This window comes from Engraulis encrasicolus, chromosome 16 (assembly GCF_034702125.1).
Source record: "Engraulis encrasicolus isolate BLACKSEA-1 chromosome 16, IST_EnEncr_1.0, whole genome shotgun sequence".
NCBI classification, from domain to species: domain Eukaryota; kingdom Metazoa; phylum Chordata; class Actinopteri; order Clupeiformes; family Engraulidae; genus Engraulis; species Engraulis encrasicolus.
In genome coordinates this window covers 51,827,270-51,854,769 of record NC_085872.1, presented here as the reverse complement: position 1 = coordinate 51,854,769, position 27,500 = coordinate 51,827,270, and the positions used below count along the sequence as shown (strand labels likewise).

The window sequence follows — 27,500 nt, the reverse complement described above, 5'->3', positions numbered from 1 at the left end:
CTGCATAAACTCTATTGTCCCCAACATGGGGCTACACACTCAGTGTAATCTAACACATAGGGACTCGTTTGCTGATGTGTGTCTTTGATGTAGAGCAACATTGTGATGAGAATGCCAAAGCACATCACACCACTCTGATGATAATGCCAAAGCACATCACACCACTCTGCACACCACACCACTCTGCACACCACACCACTCTGATGATAATTAGTGATGCACCGACACCGATACCAGTATCGGCCGGGGCCCCGATACGGCACTAAAATGGTGGTATCGGTATCGGTGAGTACCAACACCATTGGTATCGGTGGGCACCAATACCTTACAGATGCTCATATGACACTTGAACGCAGCCTTGATATTTTATATCAGAAGTATTTAATTGATTGATTGATTGATTTAAAAAGTATTAAAAGTGCTACAGGATTCACTTTGGACAATATTAGTCAATGATGTTACATCCAAGTAATAGCCTATGCAGCTCTTCATACATAAACTGTATATATATTTTAGTATCGGTATGGTATCGGTATCGGCCGATACTGCACAGTTGGGTATCGGGTATCGGTATCGGTGCCAAAAAATGGTATCGGTGCAACACTAATGATAATGCCAAAGCACATCACACCACTCTGCACATCACACCACTCTGCCAAACACAATGGTACAGTTCAGTTCAAGGTCACACCACTCTGCCAAACACAATGGTTCAGTTCAGTTCAAGGTGCATCTTGAGGTTTGTTGTGTCAGCACTCATGCAGCAGCCGTGATGCAAACTGGATCCAATTCTGTACTCGGGTATCTCTGGCTTTTGCTACTCCCGCACGAGATCAACATAAAAAAAACCACGACCCAACATTGTGTTGAAGGCTTTTGTCCTCCGAGTTTGCGGTTAGGATCTTGGGATTCCCGAGAAAATGAAGGCAACATAATGACATTACATTGCAGCTAATGAGGACAGTGTAGGTGGAGTACAAGGACAGCTAATGAGTAAGTCACGCCACTTAATGCTAAAGTCACGCCGCTTAATGCTAATGTCATGCCACTTGAAGGGGGGGTTGCAGCTATTATGACATCACGTTGGGGGAACTCCCCTAGGATTCTAAGGTTCTACATAGACTCTTATAGAGCCTGGGGAGCCCCCGGTGATGTCATAATGGTACATATTCTTAAGATGGTTAACCTGAAACCCCACCTTTAATGCTTTCACTCATTTTCACAATCTCTGTTGCTTTTGCCTCAAAATTGTTATTTATATATATATTGTGCAATACACAACAGTAATCAATTGATAGGCTATTCGTATAAATACTTTTCTTCAGTCTGGTTTTTTTTTTCCACCTTGGAGTAACAATATTTTTTTTTTCTTTCTTGATTTGTTTCTTTTTCCCACTAACATGCCATTCTCTCTCTTTCTGTCCTCTTCTCTCTCTCCCTCTCTCTTGCTCTCATCCTTCCTTCCTCCATCATCTTTCTTTCATTTGCTTCTCAGCATCTTGTAAGTACATCAAGCGTGTGTGTGTGTGTGTGTGTGTGTGTGTGTGTGTGTGTGTGTGTGTGTGTGTGTGTGTGTGTGTGAGAGAGAGAGAGAGAGAGAGAGAGAGAGAGAGAGAGATGTTGTGTGTGTATGCGTGTGCGTGTGCATGCGTGTGTGTGTGTTGTCCTGAAGTTGCCATCCAGTCCTCGATTCCTTCCACGGTCTTGCTTCCTCCACTTCACACATCTTTGCCTCCTTTTCTCCCCTACCGTGTAGTCTTTTGTCCCATTGAAATCCATTGTTAGACTTGTTGATTGAACTACAAAAATGGATGCTCTTCCCTCAACAGCCGAAAGTAAAAGCATGATGCCCTCCTGGATTCTGTTTCGGTCCCTTCTTCACCCATTCCCCTCCACATACGATGTTTTATTCCTTCTCCTGTCTCCTGTCTTGTCCTCAAGATCAACCTTTCTATAAAGCTTCGATAGAAGGCTCCTTCAAACCTGTCTGTCTGTCTGCCTGTCCTTTTTAACCGCAAAACTGTTTATCATATATGGCAGCTTCCATAGAAACGTTTCCTTCAAAACTGTCTCTGTCTTTCTGTCCTTTCACTGCAAAAAAAAATGAAATCCTAGCCAGCTTATTTTTCAAGTGTCAAGTACAAATTTCTGGTCAATCTTAATTAAAGTAAAATTCACCTAATAAGTAGTACTCTTTCAAGACATCTGTCCATGTGGCACGTTATTTGGTCTTGGTCAGATTAGTTTTGTTTTTAATTATTACATGCTATTTGTCTTAAAATAAGTCTAAATAGTCTGTAAGTTCTTGCTCAAAAGATCTAGTAATTAGTTCGAAAATTTCTACTTTAAAAGCACTACTTACCAAGTGATGTTTTACTTCAATTAAGATTCACTAGATGCTTCTTACTTGAAACTAGAACAAAATAAGCTGGCCAAGATTTCATGCTTTGCAGCGCGTCATCAGAAGCACCCGAATGGACCTCGGAATGGACACCCGCATGTGTGTATTTCTGGAAGTCTGCGTGCGCCCGACGCACAGCCCTGTTTACCACACGGCTCTCTATCTGTCTGTCTGTCTGTCTGTCTGTCTATCTGTCTGTCTGTCTGTCTGTCTGTCTGTCTGTCTGTCTCTCCTGCCTCTTGTGTGGCACTATGGAAGGTTCTATAGGCAACTCTGTTAAAATGTGAAGACTTCCCAAAGACGTTTCTCTGAAGAAACCTCAAGTTCTTGGAAGAGGTTCCCCTTAGAGAACCGGTAGATGTTCCCCTGGTAGGGCTTTCAGGCCGACCAGAACGGAGCCGGAGCCGGCGCCCGCACCAGTTACGTTTGGCTTACGTAAAGTGCTTACCTGCAAACCCCCCGTGTTCATACCAGGCTCTGAACTTTTTCTGCACGTGACTGTGTTACCCGGATGAACCTGCTGACGGCCACGCTGTTGTCACGGTTCGCAGAGGAAAAACCTAGCATTTTGCGGTTCGCATCGCGAACTAACTTTCCGGTTCGCGAACGCCAATATCTGTGGCGTGAACGCGACGGTCGGTTCGCAATTAGGTGCGGGAACGGGCTCCAGCACGGTTCTCAGGCGACCTGAATGCGCTATTAGAGAACCCGTAGAGGGTTTTCCACAGTGAGAATTTCTTCTAAAGATTCTTTGAGGAGCCATCTAGCGTCTAGTATGTCATCCTTAGGTAAATCTTATCTAGCACCTAGCATGTTATCTTTAAAACGTATCTAGCAGCTAGCACCTAGCATGTTATCCTTAAAACGTATCTAGCAGCTAGCCTGTTATCCTTAGGTAAATCTTATCTAGCAGCTAACATGTTATTCTTAAATCTTATCTAGCAACTAGCACCTAGCATGTTATCATTACATCTTAGCTAGCAGCTAGCACCTAGCATGTTATCATTATGTAAATCTAGCAGCTAACTAGCATGTTATCATTACATCTTAGCTAGCACCTAGCATGTTATCCTTGTGTAAATCTTATCTAACTGCTAGCACCTAGCTGGTCCCATTCGAGTCACTGATAACTACTAGCTTGGAGGTAGAATTTGTGTTGTCAAACCTCTGGAAGTACAGGAGAAAGGTAAATACTGGCTGGTGATGTTACCTCTACAGTAGTTCAAAGCTATCATGTTATCATTGAATCATATGGGACACAGTTAGTCACTGATGAGAATTGAATATAGCAGCTTGGTGGTCCCATACGATTCAATGCTAATTGCTAGCTTTGGAGGTCCCATACGATTCAATGCTAATTGCTAGCTTTGGAGGTCCCATACAATTCAATGCTAATTGCTAGCTTTGGAGGTAGGAGTTCCGTTGCCAGACTCAGGAAAAATGACTGGAAGTACAGAAGAAAGGTAAAACTCAATTACCTACCTGAAGGACAGCCGTAAAATCATCTTATTTCCAGAAATAGTACTGTATTGTTTTAAAGTTTGAAATTGTGAGAATAGGAACTTAATGTAGATTAATAAAAGTTGACAGTAAAAATAGAAAAGAAAACTGTTCATATTGAATGATAACAACAGCTCTTCTATTTAACTCTCTCCTTCCACCCCTCTATCTCTCTCTCTCTCTCTCTCTCTCTCTCTCTCTCTCTCTCTCTCTCTCTCTCTCTCTATCCATCTCTCTCTCCCCTTTCTCTTTACCTCTCCATCTCTCCACCCCTCTCCCTCTCTTTCTCTCTCATCAGGGCACTCAGATGATCTTCAACGCAGCCAAAGAATTGGGTCAGCTCTCCAAACTCAAGGTGTGTCACACGCACACGTGCACGCGCACGCACGCACACACACAGCACGCACGCACACACGCACGCCCACAGCGCGCGCGCGCACGCACGCACGCACGCACGCACGCACGCACGCACACAGCACGCACGCACACACACAGCTCACACGCATACGTGATCATTTGGCTAACAACATGTGAAAACAGTAGATTCTATACATTCTTGGAAATCACAGCAGATTTTAGAGTATTGTGGAAAGGTTCTGCAATGTAAGACCTACTGTGTCTACACTGTGTGTGTGTGTGTATGTGTGTTCCCTGATTTCCATGTGCGCTACCAAAGTGGTAGAAGCGTGGAGTTCCATTATTTTCTGTTTCCCCTTTTACCTGCTAGATACCATGTAATGTCTTTATGTTACCCTGTTGTTACACAGAAAGTACACAGTAATTATTGTAGCTATGTGGGTAACGCTTTACTTTACGTGAAATATCTTCTATGTGTAAAGCCCGATTCGCACGGGATAAATATTACCTATGGTACACAACTGGTAATTCGTTATTACCCCCGGACCTCCGTGATTTTTTGGGGCGCATTCAGACGGGATAAATAAACGTTTGTTATTTAATCAATTCACAGACATTATAAGGGGCTGCAGACAGCCCCAGGTAATTTGCGGCGGAATTATTACCTCACAAATCGCGGACATGGCACATTCGCACAGGACTAAGAACTCAGACATTCTCCGTAATTATTCAGAATTACCTGGGGTCACTCCATAGGTAATAAAAGTCCTGTCCGAATCGGGCTTAATATGTATGATATATAATGTAAAATGAAAAAAGGTCGCACCATGCATAGGTTTCTTTTTATTTACACAGACGCGTTTCGGCGCTCTGCCTTCCTCAATGACACTGAGGAAGGCAGAGCGCCGAAACGTGTAAATAAAAAGAAACCTATGCATGGTGCGACCTTTTTTCATTTTTCAGTCTTACAATATTTTGGTCAGCACCCTTAAAAGGAAGAAAAAAACTGGGTGACGCCTGCTCCAACCCTTATGAACTTTATGATATATAATGTGTAATATATTATGTAATGTGTGTATGATATCTTCTATTCTATAGTATATGTAATGTGTGTATGATATCTTCTATTCTATAGTATATGTAATGTGTGTATGTTACATGTTGTTGTTTACATGTTGTTGTTTACATGATATCTTCTATGTGTAATCATGTCAGGAGAATATGGGGAGACAGGAGGCGAAGGCTCTGACGCCAAAACAGTGTGCGGTGATCGAGATGGCTCTGGACACCATCAAGGTAAACACACAACATGTAAACAACAACATGTAAACAACAACATGTAAACAACAACAAACGCATCTGGACACCATGAAGGTAAACTCAAAACATGACGCACAACATGTAAACACCAACAAACACACAGAAATAAATCAGGGCTGTGTTTCTCGACAACATCGTTGCTAACTAAGTTAGCAGCTTACTTGGTTGCAATGCATTTTCCCATTGCCAACCCACTGAGTTGCTAACTGGTTGGCTACAAGGCTGTTGAGAAACGGGGTGCGGCCATAAGCAGCACAAGATTTTACAAGGAAGTTAAAGTCAATTTGTCAATATGCTCACACTACCCTTGACTTGTCAGTACCTGAGATTTTTTTTTTCAGCCTTTTCCGAGATCTGGGTCATTGTAATGGGGGCTGGGTTTTGTTTACATCAAAAAACACTGTTTTACTTATTCCCGAAAAAATCCGAAAGGTTATACAACATCAGCAGACAACTAGCAAACAGCGGTACCTTTTGGGAAAATATTTGGAGTAGTGCTATATAATAAAAAAAAAAAAGGAAACATACGCTGCCCCCATTAGAATAGCTCATATCTCGGAAAGGGCTTAGCCGAAAAGTGTGTGTGTGTGTGTGTGTGTGTGCGTGCGTGTGTGTGTTGTGTCTCCTGTACTGCAGCAATACTTCCATGCTGGCGGCGTGGGCCTCAAGAAGACGTTCTTGGAGAAGAGTCCGGATCTGCAGTCTCTGCGATACGCTCTGTCCCTCTACACACAAGCCACCGACAAACTCATACGCAAGTTCATACAGTCCCAACACGCACAAGGTATGCCTGCCTGTCTGTCTGTCTGTCTGTCTGTCTGTCTGTCTGTCTGTCTGTATGTGTCGTCAATCTATCTATCTGTCTGTCTGTCTGTCTGTCTATCTATCTATCTATCTATCTATCTATCTATCTATCCAGGGGCGGAGTGGCCCACCTTTTCCCACCGGGAGAATTTTCCCCTTGGCGGCCCTCTTTTAAAAAAAAAACAAAAAACAAAAAAACAAAGCGAACAACATGGTTTCCTAACCAAAAAGACAAAAGCCACGAAATCTGCAGTCGTACTACATGTGAACATTAGTGTTGTCAAAATATCAACCTGAATTGGAGAATTTAGCCTACACCTTGATGAAATGCACAGCCAGTGGTGTAGTCTACGTAAAACGAAGTATACGCACCCATTTCAAAATTTCAGGGATTACAGTATACCCACTTAAAATTGATTGATCCATTATTTACAATAGCACAAATATATACAGTAGGCCTACACATCAAAAAATGCTCAAATATACAGTATACCCACTTCAAAAAGTAGACTACACCACTGGAGCCATCATCACAGTCCAAAGCATTCATAGGCCTAGCCTACTAGGTTAGGCTACATCACTACATCATGGAAATGTGCACTCCACTGTCATTTTGACAGTTTGAAATTGAAATATCGTTTAAGGAAGACAGGATTAGCATGGGCACAAAGTTTTGAGTGTGGGGATTTTTAGAAGAGTAGGCTTACAAAATATAGTATAGTAGCCTATAGCTTACAAAAAGTCTGTCTACATTGTGCAATAAACCCACCATGCAGCAAATAAGCCAAACCTAGCTACTTCAAAGCACAACCATAAGTCAACAAAATGTATAACCAAACGGTGTAGGCCTACCTTAAAACGCTGTCTTCGTCGCAGCAAATGTCTTTGTTTCTTGCAATTACATTTTAATCCACAGTTTAGGCTACACACCCAGCACTGCTCACATCAGAATTTGTGGTAATTATTTTGTTCCATTTCTTCAGACATTACATAGGCTACATCCTAAATGTGCCACATATAAATATATGTATGATATACATTATACTGTAAGGAGATATAAGCCTACTGCTAGTTCTAACAAACCAATGCCATCAAAACATGTACAACGTGTTTTCCTGCTTAGCTGCAGTTCACCTCCTTACCACTTGGTGGAGTCTGTTCGTAACCCAAGTCAATAACCACAGAACAAGTGAATCTGGAGTGGCAGACTGTAAACTGTAACAGTCATGTGGAAATCGGAAAATAAATCACAACTTACTAATATTTCCATTCCTTGGTAACCAATATAAATATCACAGGTTCTTGAAATACTGAAAACGAAACTATGTTACTAAGATCTAGTAAACATCCGCGATCTACGGTGTATGAACATTATCAGTAGAGGAGGGGTGTGGCCAATTTACTGTTTGACACCGTCACTGAGGTATTGCAGTCGGGTAGACAGTATATATTGTGGTGAGTCAGTATTTTGCAGATAAGTTGTAAATTGGAGTTGGTTAATCTTTGCTATATTACTCAAACACATTGGGGCCGGCTGAGAATATAAATTAATTAAGAACTTTAGGGCCGGCTGAGAACAATAATGCGGCCGCTGAAATATATTTCGCGGCCGCGGCCCACCGGGACAAGTCCCCGATCTCCCGATGGCCACTCCGCGCCTGTTCTATCTATCTATCGTTCTATCTATCGTTCTATCTATCGTTCTATCGTTCTATCTATCGTTCTATCTATCTATCTATCTATCTATCTATCTATCTATCTATCTATCGTTCTATCGTTCTATCTATGGTTCTATCTATCGTTCTATCGTTCTAATGTTCTATCTATCTACCGGTATCTATCTATCTATCTATCTATCTATCTATCTATCTATCTATCTATCGATCTATCGATCTGTCTGTCTATCTGTCTATTTGTCTATTTGTCTGTCTGTCTATTATTTCTCTGTCTATCTATCTGTCTGTCCTGATGTCTGTCTGTCGTTATGTCTGTCTGTCTGTCTGTCTGTCTGTCTGTCTGTCTGTCTGTCCGTCTGTCTATTTGTCTGTCTGTCTATGTCTCTGTCTGTCTGTCTGTCTGTCTGTCTGTCTGTCTGTCTGTCTGTCTATTTGTCTATTTGTCTGTCTGTCTGTCTGTCTCTCTATCTATCGTTATGTCTCTCTATCTATCGTTATGTCTCTCTATCTATCTTTATGTCTCTCTATCTATCGTTATGTCTGTCTGTCTATCTGTCTGTCTGTCTGTCTATCTATCTGTCTGTCTCTCTATCTTTATGTCTCTCTATCTATCGTTATGTCTCTCTATCTATCGTTATGTCTCTCTATCTATCGTTATGTCTGTCTGTCTCTCTATCTATCGTTATGTCTCTCTATCTATCGTTATGTCTCTCTATCTATCTTTATGTCTCTCTATCTATCGTTATGTCTCTCTATCTATCGTTATGTCTCTCTATCTATCGTTATGTCTCTCTATCTATCGTTATGTCTCTCTATCTATCGTTATGTCTCTCTATCTATCGTTATGTCTCTCTATCTATCGTTATGTCTATCTATCGTTATGTCTGTCTGTCTACTATACACAAGCTACCGACCAACTGAAAGTGAAAAGTTCGATTGCAGCTGCAAAGTAATAACTGTAATGCTTTTGTTTTGCATGTGACACAAACAGGCAGGTATGTGTAGCAGACGACTCACATTAACCAGGATTTCAGTCAAAAGAGTTCCTGTCACGCACTCTCTTCAACTGGGTGGACATGCCCAATTCCGCCCGCCTACTTATAGTTAATTAGGCCTATGTATCCACTGTTTAAGTCAGGAATGGATATCGACATGATACGAAGTTTGTATGCTTACAATTTGAAACGGTGATGACATTTAAAACAGAGTCAAACGGCCATAAACAGCATTGTAATGAAGGGTGTCGTAATGGCAGCATGAAAGAGATGGAACTTTTCACGACGACATTCTGGCTAAAAACTCGCCCTGGCCGCTTCCCTGCTTTGCTTAAGGACCAAAATTATAATATATAAATAATATAAAAACAGAGGACTGGAATGTGGCAGTGTCCTTTACTTTCAAGTGTGGGGAAACACATAAAATCGCAACAAAAATCGCACCTTTCACTTCATACCGCAACAAAATCGCAACAACACAGTAAGAAGCTCCGCAACTTTTATCGCGATTTTCTGGAAATCCTCGTGCACCATCTGGCAATTCCGACCGCGAATTTTTGAGAAAATGCCCGCGATTTCCTGGTGGGACTGATATATCACAGGTTTCTCATGGGTTTGGCTCATTTCTCAAAACAGAGATAACATTCTCAAAATAACATGGACAAATCCCAAAACAACTAGCAATTGTTCAAAACAGAATGTCGTTTGGAAAAATGTCAAGAAATTAGCCAAATAACAGAGGAAATTGTAGCATACATGGTTGTAAAATAATTTTCTACAAACTAGTAAAGTTACGATATCATCTGGCCTGTTGAACACTGTCATGAATATACCGTTTAATAAAATTCTTACAATATTATGTCCTTGACTGTTTCGACAATTGTGTAGACTACTTTGCATATGATGACTCACACAATGAAATCATGCTGACATGTTTTGGAGAGGGCAACCATTACACTGAGAATTGTCTGATTCGTTTAGATAAGCAAGATCAATTTATTTGGAAAATGTGCTAAATGTATGCTCAATGTGTCAACTATAGGGTACCTGTACATAGCCATCCGCAGAGATGTACTAAACATTTGAGACATGTACAAAGCATTTGATATTTGATGAAAACAATGAGAAATGCCATTCTGTTTTGGAAAATTGCAAGTTGGTTTGGGGATTTGTCTGTGTTGTTTTGAGAACGTCATCTCAGTTTTGAGAAATTAGCCAAACCAATCGAGAAACACTGTAAACAGTGGATACATAGGCCTAATTAACTATAAGTATAAATAGCCAAATTAACCAATCGAGGAAAACTGTAAACAGTGTATGCATAGGCCTAATTAACTATAAGTATAAATAGCCAAATTAACCAATCGAGGAAAACTGTAAACAGTGGATACATAGGCCTAATTAACTATAAGTATAAATAGCCAAATTAACCAATCGAGGAAAACTGTAAACAGTGGATACATAGGCCTAATTAACTATAAGTATAAATAGCCAAATTAACCAATCGAGGAAAACTGTAAACAGTGGATACATAGGCCTAATTAACTATAAGTATAAATAGCCAAATTAACCAATCGAGGAAAACTGTAAACAGTGGATACATAGGCCTAATTAACTATAAGTATAAATAGCCAAATTAACCAATCGAGGAAAACTGTAAACAGTGGATACATAGGCCTAATTAACTATAAGTATAAATAGCCAAATTAACCAATCGAGGAAAACTGTAAACAGTGGATACATAGGCCTAATTAACTATAAGTATAAATAGCCAAATTAACCAATCGAGAAACACTGTAAGATTGTCCAAAGGCCAGTCTCTATGCAGTCGACATCGCATGACATGACATGTAAGGGTTAACGTTCGACATCGCTGGACCTGACATGTAAGGGTTAACGTTCGACATCGCTGGACCTGACATTACTTGATAAAACATTTGTAACCATCAGACCCTCAAAAGCTTTATGAAGAATTGCCAAAAAAGAAACGTTGAGTTGATGGATAATGCATCATGTCACTGCTCTCTCTCTCTCTCTCTCTCTCTCTCTCTCTCTCTGTCTGTCTGTCTGTGTGTGTCTCTCTCTCTCTCTCTCTCTCTCTCTCTCTCTCTCTCTCTCTCCCTCTCTTCCTCTCTCTCTCTCTCTCTCTCTCTCTCTCTCTCTCTCTCTCTCTCTCTCTCTCTCTCTCTCTCTCTCTCTCTCTCTCCACAGTCCACGGGGGCAAAGGCATCAGATACACAGCCAACGAGGACACCCCACCTGAGAAAGGTAGTGCCATGTTTGTAGTTCAATAGCCACATCTTATAATGAGTGTCAATGGGATAAAAGACTACACACCAGCATAAATGAAGAGGCCATTTGTGTAGTTCAATAGCCACATCCTATAATGGGTGTCAATGGGATAAAAGACTACACACCAGCATGCATAAATGAAGAGGCCATTTGTGTAGTTCAATAGCCACATCCTATAATGGGTGTCAATGGGATAAAAGACTACAACATGTGTTATTGCAGCTCCGGTGGAGCAGGTTGCCGAGGTCGTCATGAACGTGGAGCTGGTGACCGACCCTGGAAATGGAGCCAACAAGATCAACATCAAAGGTCTGATACCACACTACACTACACTACCCAGCATGCACCACTACACTACACTACACTACACTACACTACCCAGCATGCACCACTACACTACACTATACTACACTACACTGCACTACCCAGCACGCACCACTACACTACACTACATTACACTACACTACCCAGCATGCACCACTACACTACACTATACTACACTACACTACCCAGCATGCACCACTACACTACACTATACTACACTACACTACCCAGCATGCACCACTACACTACACTATACTACACTACCCATCATGCACTACTACACTACACTATACTACACTACACTACACTACCCAGCATGCACCACTACACTACACTACACTATACTCATGAACGGCCATCCGGGTACTTTGCTCTTAAAGGGACACTGTGTGAGATTTTTAGTTGTTTATTTCCAGAATTCATGCTGTCCATTCACTAATGTTACCCTTTTCATGAATACTTGCCACAAGCATAAAATTCTAAGTATTCATTATGACTGGAAAAATTGCACTTTTCATACATGAAAAGGGGGATCTTCAGTGGGTCCGCCATTTTGAATTTCCAAAAATAGCCATTTTTAGCTGCCAAAAATGACTGTACTTGGACGATACTAGAAAATATTTGTTTAATACTTAGTAAACTTTCGTGTAAAGATCAAATTTGGCAATAGGCAGCCCAATTTCAATAAGCAGCATAGTTGCAGTACCTTTTTTGACCATTTCCTGCACAGTGTCCCTTTAAATTTGCATTACGCCCCTTTATGGGTGAAAACAAACCGAATGTCTCATTGACTTACATGTTACATCTACTAGCCTAAATGAACACATTCCATGCTTCAGTCACGGCTGTTTGGCTATATTATTTGAACAGCCGGCAACACAACACGTTTTCGGCATGTTGCGCGTGAACAGCGCTAGTCTACAGGTCCGTTTCTTTCGTTTATTAAACCCCAACATCACCAATTGACTTGCATGGGTTGCTTTCCCCCACAAATGGGCGTAACGCACATGGAAAACGTCACGCCGTTCATGAGTATACAAGATCAACATCAAAAAGGTCTGATACTCACTATACTCTATATAGCCTACTGATACTCACTACACTACACTACACTACACTACACTACACTATACTATACTATACTATACTACACTACACTACACTACACTACACTACACTACACTACACTATACTATACTATACTATACTACACTACACTACACTACACTACACTACACTATACTACACTACACTACACTACACTACACTACACTACACTACACTACACTACACTACACTATACTATACTACACTACACTACACTATACTACACTACACTACACTACACTACACTGCACTACACTACACTACACTACACTACACTACACTACACTATACTACACTACACTACACTACACTACACTATACTACACTACACTACACTACACTATACTACACTACACTACACTACACTACACTATACTACACTACACTACACTACACTACACTACACTACACTACACCGTACTACACTACACTACACTACACTATACTATACTACACTATACTATACTACACTACATTACACTACACTACACTACACTACACCGTACTACACTACACTACACTACACTACATTATACTACACTACACTACACTACACTACACTACACTACACCGTACTACACTACACTACACTACACTACATTATACTATACTATACTATACTATACTACACTACACTACACTACACTACGTTACACTACGTTACACTACACTACACTACACTACACCGTACTACACTACACTACATTATACTACAGTATACTATACTACACTACACTAGCCTATATTCTTAACCTGGGGTAAGGGCACCCCCTGAGGGTGCGCCAGAGATTCCAGGGGGTGCGCAGAATTTTGTTTGTATTGAGGTTGTGACCAAAATTCTGCTTGGTAACTGTTAGGTTTAAGCTACCAACATTTATCTCTAATAACCTGTACAGAAGAGTCACAGAGAACTTGAGTTAAATTCAACACTTGCAAGGAGGGTGACCAGGAGACTGCTTTCAGTTACAATGTCCAAGATCACTCTGAAAACAGCCTCCTTCTCCTTACGTTTTATTGAAGGAAAGCCCTAGTTACAATTTCGGTTTCAATTGGTCTAAGGGGAGGGGTAATTAGCTAAACCAGTTGAAACCAGTTTACATATTTCTTAGCAGAATACCAGTTTACACAGTAGCATATTTCTTAGCAGAATATCTTGTTATTTAGCTGAAACAGACTGAATGTGACCTTGTCCTTTTCTCCTCGCCTAATCAGAGAGCGGAGTTGAAGAACATTCCTGCTCTCTCTCTCTCTCCCTCTCACTCTCTCTGGCCAGCAGGCACAGAGGAACAACAATGACACATTCATAATATACGCACACACATATGCCCTGACTTAAAGCCTGAGTTAGTCAAAGTGGATAACTTATGTATAATTACTCCAACATTTCCCACCTGTTTATTCTCTTTGCACTATCTCGCAGTTGCCAAACATGATACCTCTGCATTAATCCACTCCATAACAAACAAAATTCATAAACCCATAATACATTCATAAGGGCATTATCCATAAACACACAAAAATACAGATTTTAAATGGGTATAGCACAGTTAAAACTTTTATGGTGTCATTCTAATCACGTAAAGTTAGGAAGAAATAGAAATCATTCCTATGTTTCGAATATACACATAACTGAAGAAATCGAAATCATTTTCTTGTTCTCCTAATGAAGTTTAAACACACATAAGCAATGTATGACAGGTGCTAATGAAGTTTAAACACACATAAGCAATGTATGACAGGTGCAGGTACCATGGGGGCCGCTAGGGGGGGAAAGCAGCACAGATTCCAAGGGCCTAAGCACTGAGAGGGGCCCTTAAGGGGGCCCAAAATTTGAAACTTTCATGGGGCCCAACATTTCTGGCAGCGCCCCTGGCAGGTACAGGTAATATTCACTTCACCATCCGTGTGTGTCAATTATCCTGGGATCCGTATCCACTCACAGAGTCCATGTCCATAGAAAATGTCCAGCACCTTTTTCGTCTCCAGTTTGTAAGGAAAAACACAGTCTCAAGCTTGCTTCCACCATTGGCTTTGGGGAAAGTTAAACCTGCAAAGGTGAGGGGAACGCCTTGTTCACCCCAGCAGCACTGGGACGGACGGAATGTAAACATTCAGTCCCTTTTTGATGACAGGTCCACCCCCACACACAGCAACTGGGAGGTTATGTCCACGCCAAGTCTCCCCAGATCGCCGTGCAAGAGATGTATCGTAACCCTCACGACAGTGGGTTCAACACTCGGTTTGGACAGTCTTAACGTGCGTCTGACAGCACTTTGATGAACATCCAATCACTGGCCTTAGCCTTGATTTTGGCAGGACTTTTTCCTGTCGAGATGAACAGGAACAGAGAAAAGTACTCTACACATAGACATTTATCATAGTCAATGTATTAGCCAAATCAGCATTGTTGTAAATGAATGTTTCAGGTTAGGTTAGGGGTGAAGTTTCAGAACAAGGTTTCATTTAACATGTGCCCTATACACATATTTGTTTGATGCACTGATTAATCCTAAAATATCTCTCCTGTTTGAGATATGTGCCATCCACATGACTCAATAAAACTGAAGTAATTTCCGAAACAGACTTTGAGCACAGTAATTGTCCACACAAAATACCTGTCTGCATCAAACTCTGAAAAAGAAAAAATCAAAAATGAATAAACCAAAAATGAAAATTCTGCCAAACATCTCCCCACACCCTCCATTTCATAGGTACGTATATCAAGGCAGGCTTCTTCAAACATTTGCTTAAAGACAGAAGCTCTCAGTCAACTCATCCACACACAGTCAGTAGTGTGGAGGAGGTGCGCAGCTGTAACAGAGTAGAGAGCATTATAATAGAAAAGAAACAAAAAAACGTTTTGTTAGTGGTGACAAAACAAAACCCAAGACAGACCGACCATTGTCTCATAATCCATACTCAAAATAAAATAGATAGCACTACATTCCGGGAGAACAACAATTATCAAGAGCACAGCAAAATTATGAAAAAGAAAATTACTTAATCCCAAAAGCATAACATGAAACCGACTCTGGTCATATCTGACTATTGTGGCTCACGTTTAGAGTACAGTCCATTACTGAATAGGCGATAAACGCAGACTGAAAAAATATGGTATTGACCACATGGTTACTGCATCCAATGTAGCCCTGAAAATACTCTATGCACAGATGGACATAATAGGCAGAGAAGCATAACATTAAGCATGCAGTACAAAATTACTTTAATCATAGTATTGGCTGGCTTCACATAGTAGTTAGGTCTGCATAAATCCCTCTGTAACAGAACTAAAACATATTGGCATGCAGTCCTCACTGTCCTTCTGTCATGAGGTCATGATGATTTAGGGCCTAGCCCAACTCCTGCCAATAATGTCAGTACATTCAAAAATAGGGAGTGGAACACAGAGTATGGGAACACCTACCACCAAACACTACACACAATTAACAATCTGGCACCACAAAGCATCTTACTGCTCACATCGTTACAACAAATAAGATAGGGTGTTTTTTTTTTTTCTTCTTTTTTTAGTAATTTGAGAATCCAATAATATTTGTGGATATGCTTAGGTTACCTTGAGCATTGTGCCTTGCACACACTATACATGCTCTCCAAAAAAAAAAATTGAATAGGAATTAAAACCATGAGTAGTATATGCTTATATCTCTCCTGTTGAGACATGACTTAGCCCATGGCTCCATCAAATTAAAATGAATGACATTTATATTACGACTCTCCACTTTCTCACACCATTCCAAAGTTGCGCATTGTCATCACCCAGACATACAGATCACTAGATAAACCAATCAAAATGTAAGAGATAAAAAGAAAGAAAACACAACTGCCATTGTAAAATACGCAACTTTAAAAGAAAAATGAAACAAACAACCAGACAGACCCTTTACCTACGGTATAAAGGTCAGACCTTGTCTAACTTTAGGCCAAACGTCGCATGGTTTGAAAGAGAAAGAAAAAAAAATGACATGATACATTTTTGTCTAAAAACATGATAAAATTAGACCAACCTTTCACTATTTGCCTTGTGCAAACACTTAATTTTAATCTTAACTTTTGAATCTTTGTTTGTATGAAGTTTCAATCTCAGATTCATCGTTAGTGTACAGCAGTGGTTCCCAACCTTTTTCTTAGGGGACCCATGTTTTTACTATTTTAAGCTTTGGTGACCCAACCACGCGAGCGCCCGCACGAGACGGAGTCACAAGATGCCCTCCGTTTCCTGCGATAACTTATTTTAGTTATTTTATTCCTCAATTCGTCTTTGGTCAAATATAGAATAAATGTTTAATGTAGCACTTACAATTTGTTGCGTCTATGCATTTATTAGTTAAATGCTTTGTCTTTTATTCAACATGGGCTATATATATTTAAAACGAAACCCTTTAAAATCAAGAGGGCTCCGCGACCCCCGTTGGATCTTTGGCGACCCATAAGGGGGGTCCCAACCCATAGGTTGGGAACCACTTGTCTACAGGTAGGCCTACTTATCTTCACACAGGAAAGAAAAGGGTGTTTCAAGACCCTTACACAAATTAATTCGAAGTATGGCACGGTTACACATATGGTTTACCCGAAAATAACAAACCAAACAATTCAAAACAGTAATGAAATGAAAATACAGAGAGACAACTGTCTCTTCCTTTGTAAATCAAACAAATGAAAATATAAGGATCCCAACGTCCCCAAATTCAAACTTTTAAAAGCAAGTAGAAAACCTTGACATGTCTCATCACCAGGGGTGGAAAGTAACTAATTACTTTTACTCAAGTATTGTACTTGAGTAGCTTTTATGAATACTTTGTACTTTTTAAGTAATTTTTTAAATTAATACTTTTACTTGTACTTGAGTACATTTTGACCCAAGTACTTTACTCAATTACACTGGAACCTGGCCTGAGTACTGAGTCCCAGATCATAATTGCATTGTAAAGGACTTGTTGAGTACTACCACCCAACTCAAAATACATAATAAGGCAAGAAATCCGATGAAATAAAACAAAGAAACAAGTCACAGTTAAAAGTCAATCAAAACAAAATGATAACCTAAATTGCTAGCAATGTTTAGCACATGTGATCTAACTCTCAGACCAGGTCCAAATTAGGTTTACTCACAGCACCTTTGGGCCATCAAATAACGCCTGCGTTATTTCAAGATCTCATAAGAACAAGGAGAAAGCTTCATCTATTCTTTAGAAGGAACAAAGACATTTCGGTAGGCCTACAGTAAATCATGAAAGCAAAACTCTTTTGCAAAGTTAACATGTTCAGGATAGTCCATTTAAAACAATAGCATTTAATGCACAAACAACGAGTATCACAAATATAGGGCCTAAACAAATAGCCTTCAAAGTCTCTTCAACCTGCTTCAGCTTTTTTTACATTCAGTTTCACTTTTCCATTGTATATAGGCCTATACAGACGGGGAAAATCTGGCGAACCCAGATTCCACAATTAAATTACACCTCTTTAAACCGTTCAACCTCAACCAATACCCTACTTGCACAAACCATCAAAAAGAGACCATCGCAACGTTACGCTTTTCTTACACATAAAGGGCCAGGTAGAAAGGGCCCGGTGGCCTTCACCACGGTTGGTGATTTCTCACTTAAGACAATGCATTAAACATTAACAATCAATTGAAAACAGTTGCCTAAAGAAACAAACATAACTCCACAACCCCATTTTCTCCTGCCAAAAATAAATTGGTAAGAATGTGTGAAAAAACAAAATCATGACAAAATTCTAGACCTCAAAGTTGAATTGTAGAATAAAATAAAAGGCTCCTTCTTTTTTTAAATTTTGTTTCAACATGTGCACTCACAAGCTTCGGCTAACTCTGAACACAATAGAGTACCTCCTAGGGGTGGAACGATTGACAAAATTCACGGTGCGGTTCATATCACGGAATCAAGGTCACGGTTCTCGTTCATCAGCCTTTCAAATGCCCTCTTTCAAGTGGCTAATAGAATCAGACCTATCACTAAATATCCTACATATGGTTTGTATAGGCTTATAATGTGAAAATGGTGTGATTTTAATTGTGTCATCCTCTGATTGGTCTTATATACTAATGTATTAATCAGAGAGACTGGGTAAGATACTCCTAGAATCTCTACTTAACATATTTTTCTGGGCAGTACATGAATTGCGGTTTGCCACGGACTGCATTTCACGGTTCGGTATGGTGTGTGAATTGTACGATTTCGGTTTTCGGTGCGGTTTGTACCATCCCTAGTACCTCCACTAAACACCCAAAGTATGTCTTCCACTCTCAGACATATTATAGGCACTCACTCCACAGATACACACGTACACTCCACAGACACATATACAACCTCTCTCTCACACACACAGTGGGGTGTCCCACTAGGACAATTCATACAACAAATAGGGCCCACACAGACAGACAAACAGAGATCACAGTTGTTAGTAAACATATCATATTACTATATGGTATCTGAGACATTAACTGCTCAGTGAGTAATCCAAATGGCTGTCATTTGCTTTTTCACACTAGTTTTGCTATAATTTCAGAGTTTTCAGATCTACATTTTTTTTTGTTTGTTTGTGGGCAATGCCTTGCCCAGTGACCCTTTTCTCCACATACAAAGCATTTATCAAGTCTTTTTCTATTCGTACCGCTTTATCCAATAACACAAAGGTGCTATTGCCGTAGGGTCTTCTTTTTTGTACTACTTTCCAGTCTTTACACGATAGTTCTTCCAAGAACTTCTCTCTGTTTTTGCTTTGCCCCGTTCCCATTTTGAACTAAAATTTGGCCCAGTGGTTCTTTAATACCTGCAGTATTCTAACACTGGGTTTTTGCAACAAGGTAGCGATCAACGACCGTTGTGGTAAGGTTCTCTTCGACCTTCTCAGGTGGAACCTTCTTGCATACGAGCATCCACAAGGGCTCACTACTTTACTCTTGTTGAATTGGAATGAAACACAATCACCTAATGGTAAATGTATTTCCTTTCATACACACTTCCACACTTTTCTCAACGCGGAGAACACAGATTTTAACTAGTTTCTTCTAAACTAGGGGAGTCTGCTCTCCCTTTACTTTACGTAGTCCAGTCTTTAACTTGTTCAACAACACAGAGGAGTCTGGCCTCCTATTTTACCTGATAGAGTCTAGAATTGTCAGGGTTTTACTCTCTATTTACCGTCTTTCACATTCAATCCTTTTGAATAAAAGACCTACTCACAATTCTCTGTTCTCTTGGGGTATTCCGTCAACCGTCGGATCCCAGCCTGCGAGGGAGAGACCAGTCCCGGAAAGGGTCTTAGTGCTGTGGCCACAGTCTTCCTGGATCTCACTCGCACGCTGGAATCGTCAGGTATCTTGGAATCCGGTTCGAAAGGACCAATTAAATGTTAGGTTTAAGCTACCAACATTTATCTCTAATAACCTGTACAGAAGAGTCACAGAGAACTTGAGTTAAATTCAACACTTGCAAGGAGGGTGACCAGGAGACTGCTTTCAGTTACAATGTCCAAGATCACTCTGAAAACAGCCTCCTTCTCCTTACGTTTTATTGAAGGAAAGCCCTAGTTACAATTTCGGTTTCAATTGGTCTAAGGGGAGGGGTAATTAGCTAAACCAGTTGAAACCAGTTTACACAGTAGCATATTTCTTAGCAGAATACCAGTTTACACAGTAGCATATTTCTTAGCAGAATATCTTGTTATTTAGCTGAAACAGACTGAATGTGACCTTGTCCTTTTCTCCTCGCCTAATCAGAGAGCGGAGTTGAAGAACATTCCTGCTCTCTCTCTCTCTCCCTCTCACTCTCTCTGGCCAGCAGGCACAGGGGAACAACAATAACACATTCATAATATACGCACACACATATGCCCTGACTTAAAGCCTGAGTTAGTCAAAGTGGATAACTTATGTATAATTACTCCAACAGTAACATAATTTTGACCAAATCAAAAATAAATTAAAACATGTTTTGGTCCCCATTTAAAGTCATTAAGGTATTGATTAATGTCTCAAGCGAGAATCATTGTAATTAATCATTTAAATCATTTTTAGTATGTTTACACGTGTAGAAGTTTGGGTTGAGGTGCACGGCTTGTCTTGGGCCCCGGTAAGGGGGTGCTTTGAGAAAAAAAAGGTTAAGAACCACTGTACTATACTACACTACACTACACTACACTATACTACACTACACTACACTATACTGCCCTACAATTTCAGAACGCAGTATAATTCAAAATGCCAAACTGAGAAAAAAGGCTTTAAAGTTTCCTTTCTGTCCACGCGACTGTGTTGGAGGTAAAGTGGTGATGACACTTCCATACAATACTTTTTTATGGTGAAAATTTATGCACACAAGAAAAAAGCAAAAAAACAACATTTTCATTGCTTTTTAGCTGAAAAATCATTATACTGCGCTCTGTTGTGGTATTACTGTCTACACCAAAACCACGGTGTCAATGGAGAAGCGCAGTATAATTCGCATTATACTGCGTTCTTGGCTAGTAAGACGTAACCTCCTAAAACCAAAAAGCGCAGTATAATCAGTTTTTTGCGTTTTTTTCCGAAACGGGACCAAGTTGGGCCAAAAAATTTTAACACAAGAAAAAGAAGGTATTTTAAAGCCAATTTCCGGTCTAAACCCATTTTCGACCATTTTCAAGATACTGCGTTCTGATATTGTAGGGCAGTATACTATACTATACTACACTACACTACACTACACTACACACTGCACTACACTACACTACACTACACTACACTACACTATACTATACTATACTGTACTATACTACACTACACTACACTACACTATACTATTACTAAACTATACTATGCTATACTATACTACACTACTCTACACTACACCATACTACACTACACTACACTACACTACACACTGCACTACACTACACTACACTACACTACACTACACTACACTACACTGTACTATACTGCACTACACTACACTACACTACACTGTACTACACTACACTACACTACACTACACTACACTACACTGTACTACACTACACTACACTACACTACACTATACAAGATCAACATCAAATCTATCTATCTATCTATCTATCTATCTATCTATCTATCTATCTATCTATCTATCTATCTATCTATCTATCTATCTATCTATCTATCTATCTATCTATCTATCTATCTATCTATCTATCTATCTATCTATCTATCTATCTATCTATCTATTGATCTGTCTCTCTGCCCCCCACCCCATGTTCCCGCCTCTCCTCCTCTCTGATTGCCACTTTGATTTTGACTGACAGTTGTGGCGGCCAATGACATCCGCTGGAGGACTACATCGGTCTTCCGCCCCTTCGTGGAGGTGTTTGTGATTGGTCCCCACCTGGCGGACAAGAAGAGGAAGTTCGCCACCAAGTCCAAGAACAATAGCTGGACCGCCAAGTTTGGAGAATGCTTTCAATTGTAAATATACTATACTATACTATACACCATACACTATACATGCTTTCAATTGTAAATATGTGTGTGTGTGTGTGTGTGTGTGTGTGTGTGTGTGTGTGTGTGTGTGTGTGTGTGTGTGTGTGTGTGTGTGTGTGTGTGTGTGTGTGTGTGTGTGTTTCAAACTGTGTCTGTGCCTATTGGCCAACGCATTGTCGTCACTCCCTCAAAACCCTGTCCGCTCTGCATCCAAAGATTCAAAACAAATCAAAACGAATCTGCTGCGTTGTGATTGGCCAGCCAGTTTCAGGGCCTGAGGCATTGTCCGAAGCTAATTTTGGCCGCTGGCGGGTGGAGCTATGCTAGACTACGGTTTTGGCCGTCCGTTTACACGTAAACAGTTTTCAAATCCACATCCGGCTTTAAAAACAGCCCATTTAGGGATATCCTTGTTACAATGGCGTTTTTATTTTTATCCACATGTTGCATTTACACCTAAACAGGAGAATTGACATATATATATATACAGTCAGGGGCGCTGCCAGAAATTTTGGGCCCTATGAAAGATTATAATTTTGGGCCTACACCACCCCACCCCACCCCCCCTCCCATTAAAATTGTGCAGATAGCTTAGGCCTACTCAACGTTTTCATTTTCCTTTCTTTGCGCCTACTCCATGTGGTTAGTATTGCCGCCTGGGTCCGCGACGCAGTTCCATCGCACTCACAGAGCTTATTGGTAGTGGGTGTTAGTCAGGTAACCAGGCTGTGCAATGCGCAGGTCATCCAAAATGCTTTAGTGATGGGCCGGCAATATCTAACCTGATCATCCAAAATGCTTTAGTGATGGGCCGGCAATATCTAACCTGATCATCCAAAATGCTTTAGTGATGGGCCGGCAATATCTAACCTGATCATCCAAAATGCTTTAGTGATGGGCCGGCAATATCTAACCTGATCATCCAAAATGCTTTAGTGATGGGCCGGCAATATCTAACCTGATCATCCAAAATGCTTTAGTGATGGGCCGGCAATATCTAACCTGATCATCCAAAATGCTTTAGTGATGGGCCGGCAATATCTAACCTGATCATCCAGAATGCTTTAGTGATGGGCCGGCAATATCTAACCTGATCATCCAGAATGCTTTAGTGATGGGCCGGCAATATCTAACCAGATCATCCAGAATGCTTTAGTGATGGGCCGGCAATATCTAACCTGATCATCCAGAATGCTTTAGTGATGGGCCGGCAATATCTAACCTGATCATCCAGAATGCTTTAGTGATGGGCCGGCAATATCTAACCTGATCATCCAGAATGCGTTAGTGATGGGCCGGCAATATCTAACCTGATCATCCAAAATGCTTTAGTGATGGGCCGGCAATATCTAACCTGATCATCCAAAATGCTTTAGTGATGGGCCGGCAATATCTAACCTGATCATCCAAAATGCTTTAGTGATGGGCCGGCAATATCTAACCTGATCATCCAAAATGCTTTAGTGATGGGCCGGCAATATCTAACCTGATCATCCAAAATGCTTTAGTGATGGGCCGGCAATATCTAACCTGATCATCCAAAATGCTTTAGTGATGGGCCGGCAATATCTAACAGCTGTCTCCAGTTGGCACCATTTCGCAAGAGCTCAGGGGGACGGGTAAATAACAATATAATAAAGAACTGACGAAAACGTTATGGGAATCGACAGTTGTGTGTTTAATAATCTTATTTCAAATTACTATTTCTTTGTAATTATACATTTAAAAAAAAAGCAAGAATATATAGGCCTAATTAATATTTTATTATCCCATCCGCGGGCCGAGGGCCGTGCTGCGTTGGGCCGGGCCGTTACAATCAGTACCACCTCCCCCCCCCAGCGGCACCCCTGTATACAGTATATGGCCTGATGAACCAGCCTAAATGTGAGATTGGATGTGTAATTTAGTCTGGATGAACAATACATCCGAAGATTGTTGATGAGAACAACCCGTTGTCTTTGCCTATAGGCCGGCGCTCTGAGCAATCAGCGCTATCTTTCTCGTTGATGTGCTTTCCCAACGTTGCAAGCTTCGTCGTCACTCCCACAAAACCCCGCCCGCTTTGATTCAAAACAAATTCAAAACAAATCTCTGCGTTGTGATTGGTTTGCCAGATTCTTGGCAAGCCTGGTAGACGACTCAAACGATGCGAGTTCTCTCCCAAGAAGATTTTGAAAATGTAGTTGTTGAAAGTGCAATTTGTACACAACATGTGAAGAGGGGATGCCTGTTTCAGAGGGGGACCATTTTCATTGAGGGGGATGACAGATGACTTCAGACCATTTTCATTGAGGGGGGGATGGCAACTCCAGCCCTGCCTAAAACCTAGGTTTAAAGGGACACTGTGCAGGATATGGTCAAAAGAAGTACTGCAACTATGCTGCTCATTGAAACGAGGCTCCCTATTGCCAAATTTAATCTTTACATGAAAGTTTACTAAGTAATAAACAAATATGTTCTAGTATGGTCCAATTACAGTCATTTTTGCAGCTAAAAATGGCTATTTTAGGAAATTCAAAATGGCGGACCATGGAGAAGATCCCCCTTTTCATGTATGAATAGTGCAATTTTTCCAGTCATAATGAATACTTAAATTTGATAGTAGTGGTAAGTATTCATTAAAAAAGTAACATTGGTGAATGGGCAGCATGAATTCTGGAAATAAACAACTAAAAATCTCACACAGTGTCCCTTTAAAGGACCAGTTCAGTCAATTTCAATATGCTGTTGTATTGCTCACGCTACCCTTGACTTGTCAGTACCCGGTGATGCCAAATTTTTCGGCTAAGCCCTTTCCGAGATATGAGCTATTCTAATGGGGGTAGCGTTGGTTTACATTTAAAAAAAAAAAATTAACATAGGCCTACTCCAAATATTTTCCCAAAAGGTACCACTATTTGCCAGTTGTCTGCTGATGTTGTATAACCTTTTGAATGTTTTTGGGAATAAATAAAAATGTTTTTTTTTTTAAATGTAAACAAAAAGCTGCCCCCATTACAATGACCAAGATCTTCTCTCCTCTCCTCTCCTCCTCTTCTCCTCCTCCTCTCCTCCTCCTCTTCTCCCTCCTCCTCTCCTCTCCTCCTCCTCCCCCTCTCCTCTCCTCCTCCTCTTCTCCTCCTCTCCTCCCCCTCTCCTCCTCTTCTCTCCCCCTCTCCTCTCCTCCTCTCCTCAGCACTCTGGGTACAGAGGTGGGCCATGAGGGCTATGAGATGCAGGTTGCCATTAAGGACTACTGTTTCGCCCGTGAGGACCACACCATCGGCCTGTGTGTGCTGCAGCTACGCGACCTGGTGGCAGCACAGTCCAAAGGTAACATACATCACACATCATACATCATACATACACACCAGCAAAGGTACCATACATCATACATCATACAACATACATCATACAACATACATACACAGTCCAAAGGTAACATGTAACATACAACATACACCACCATACAACATACATACACAGTCCAAAGGTAACATACATCACACAACATACATCACACAACATACATACACACCAGCAAAGGTACCATACACCATACATCACACAACATACATACACACCAGCAAAGGTACCATACATCATACAACATACATCACACAACATACATACACAGTCCAAAGGTAACATACATCATACAACATACATCACACAACATACATACACACCAGCAAAGGTAACATGTACCATACACCATACAACATACATCACACAACATACACCATACAACATACATACACAGTCCAAAGGTACCATGTAGCATACAACATACATACACAGTCCAGAGGTAACATACAAACCCCAACTCCATAGAAGTTGGGACGCAAGGTTAATTGTGAATAATAACAAAATACTGCCATTTTCAAAAAGTCTGAGTCTGACATTAGTTGGAGAATGGTACAAAGAAAATATATCAGCCATCAAAACTGACCAAAAGTATTGTTTTTGGGGATATTCATGAATATGTAAATCCAACGCGTCTCAAAAGAGTTGGGACGGGGACAATAAAAGGCAGCAAATGTCGAGGAAGACTAAAAACAAAACAAAGAACACTTAACAGTTAATAGCATTAACCGATGAGATGATTTTATATAAAAAAGAGTGTTGATACCTATCTTGGACATGATTTCAACAGCTTAACCCTGTGAAACCTGAACCATGAAAGCAATGAGAGAAAATTATATTTTTTTGGAATTTGCTTCAATATTGGTCCCTTATAAGAAATGTAAAAAAAAAAATCAAAATTTTGTTAAGGTCACTGAGATATTTGATGCATCATATATGATGCATCAGGCTTTAAAGGGAATGAAAATTCCAATTTCATGACCATTGAAAAATGACTTTTAATGCATTTGCATCTTTTTTTTAATTTAAAAAAGTTGTCAGACAATTTAATTTGAGGATTATCTTTAAATATTTAGTGAGATCCTGCCATTTTTTTAAGCCCATCCTTGTTTTAGCAGGACCATATTTTACATTTCCCACAGCCTGGTTGGGTAATTTTTTAAAATCTATGTAAAAACATAGCTGATCGAATGCTTAACAACCTATTTATGAGTGTAATATAGATCATTATTCATTTTTGATGTGTAATTTGAATATATGGGTCCATTACTACAATTGGACCATTTCTCCATTCACTTCAATGCATTTTTTACGAGATCATAATTTCAACATTTTGCATTACATTTTCAAAATCGCAAGTAAAACGTGTTTCTTAAGGCAATATCTTTGTCTTGAAGTAAAACAACTTGTGTGTTTTGTTAAACGATCGTCGTGGTATGCTTTGTAAGTTTCCCTATGGAGCAAATGCATTGATGGCTGACTTCCTGCCACCGCCGGATGGTGCTTATATGTCTCATCAGTTTTAGCACGATCTCTCTGCAACACGGTGTAAAAATATAAACTCTTCCTTGATTAATTGCACAAAGCAAGTGTTCAAATTAAAGGATGTAGAGTTATATTTCGGAAATTTGTACACAAACCTTTTGCAATTTGTCGATATCTCAGCGTCGGTCAGGGAAACCGCTTCTACTCCATTTTTGCATTTTTCGCCGAGCCGTGATCAACTTGTTGTTGACCGCTGCTCTCTTGTGGCGGTTTCCGCGTACTGCAGGACGTTTGGAAATGACACGCAGGATGTTTTTGAGATGGATTTTTTTTTGTGTCAGCGTGGAGAGGGCTTTGAATTTGATGCATCATAGATGATGCATCCGGCGCGATAGGGTTAAATGGTAGGTGTATTC

At 40.4% G+C, this 27,500-nt stretch overlaps 1 protein-coding gene across 1 annotated transcript in view; it reads left to right on the top strand.

Moving 5' to 3' along the window:
* The window catches only part of LOC134466159 (protein unc-13 homolog A-like), a 148,215-nt gene that overhangs the window by 118,402 nt on the left and 2,313 nt on the right, over window positions 1–27,500 (top strand). Inside the window, exons 48-54 of the mRNA XM_063220054.1 lie at window positions 4,200–4,256; window positions 5,474–5,554; window positions 6,215–6,362; window positions 11,265–11,324; window positions 11,568–11,654; window positions 22,080–22,239; window positions 25,430–25,566. Coding sequence (XP_063076124.1) covers window positions 4,200–4,256; window positions 5,474–5,554; window positions 6,215–6,362; window positions 11,265–11,324; window positions 11,568–11,654; window positions 22,080–22,239; window positions 25,430–25,566 — 730 coding nt within the window. The remainder of the gene's footprint in view (window positions 1–4,199; window positions 4,257–5,473; window positions 5,555–6,214; window positions 6,363–11,264; window positions 11,325–11,567; window positions 11,655–22,079; window positions 22,240–25,429; window positions 25,567–27,500) is intronic.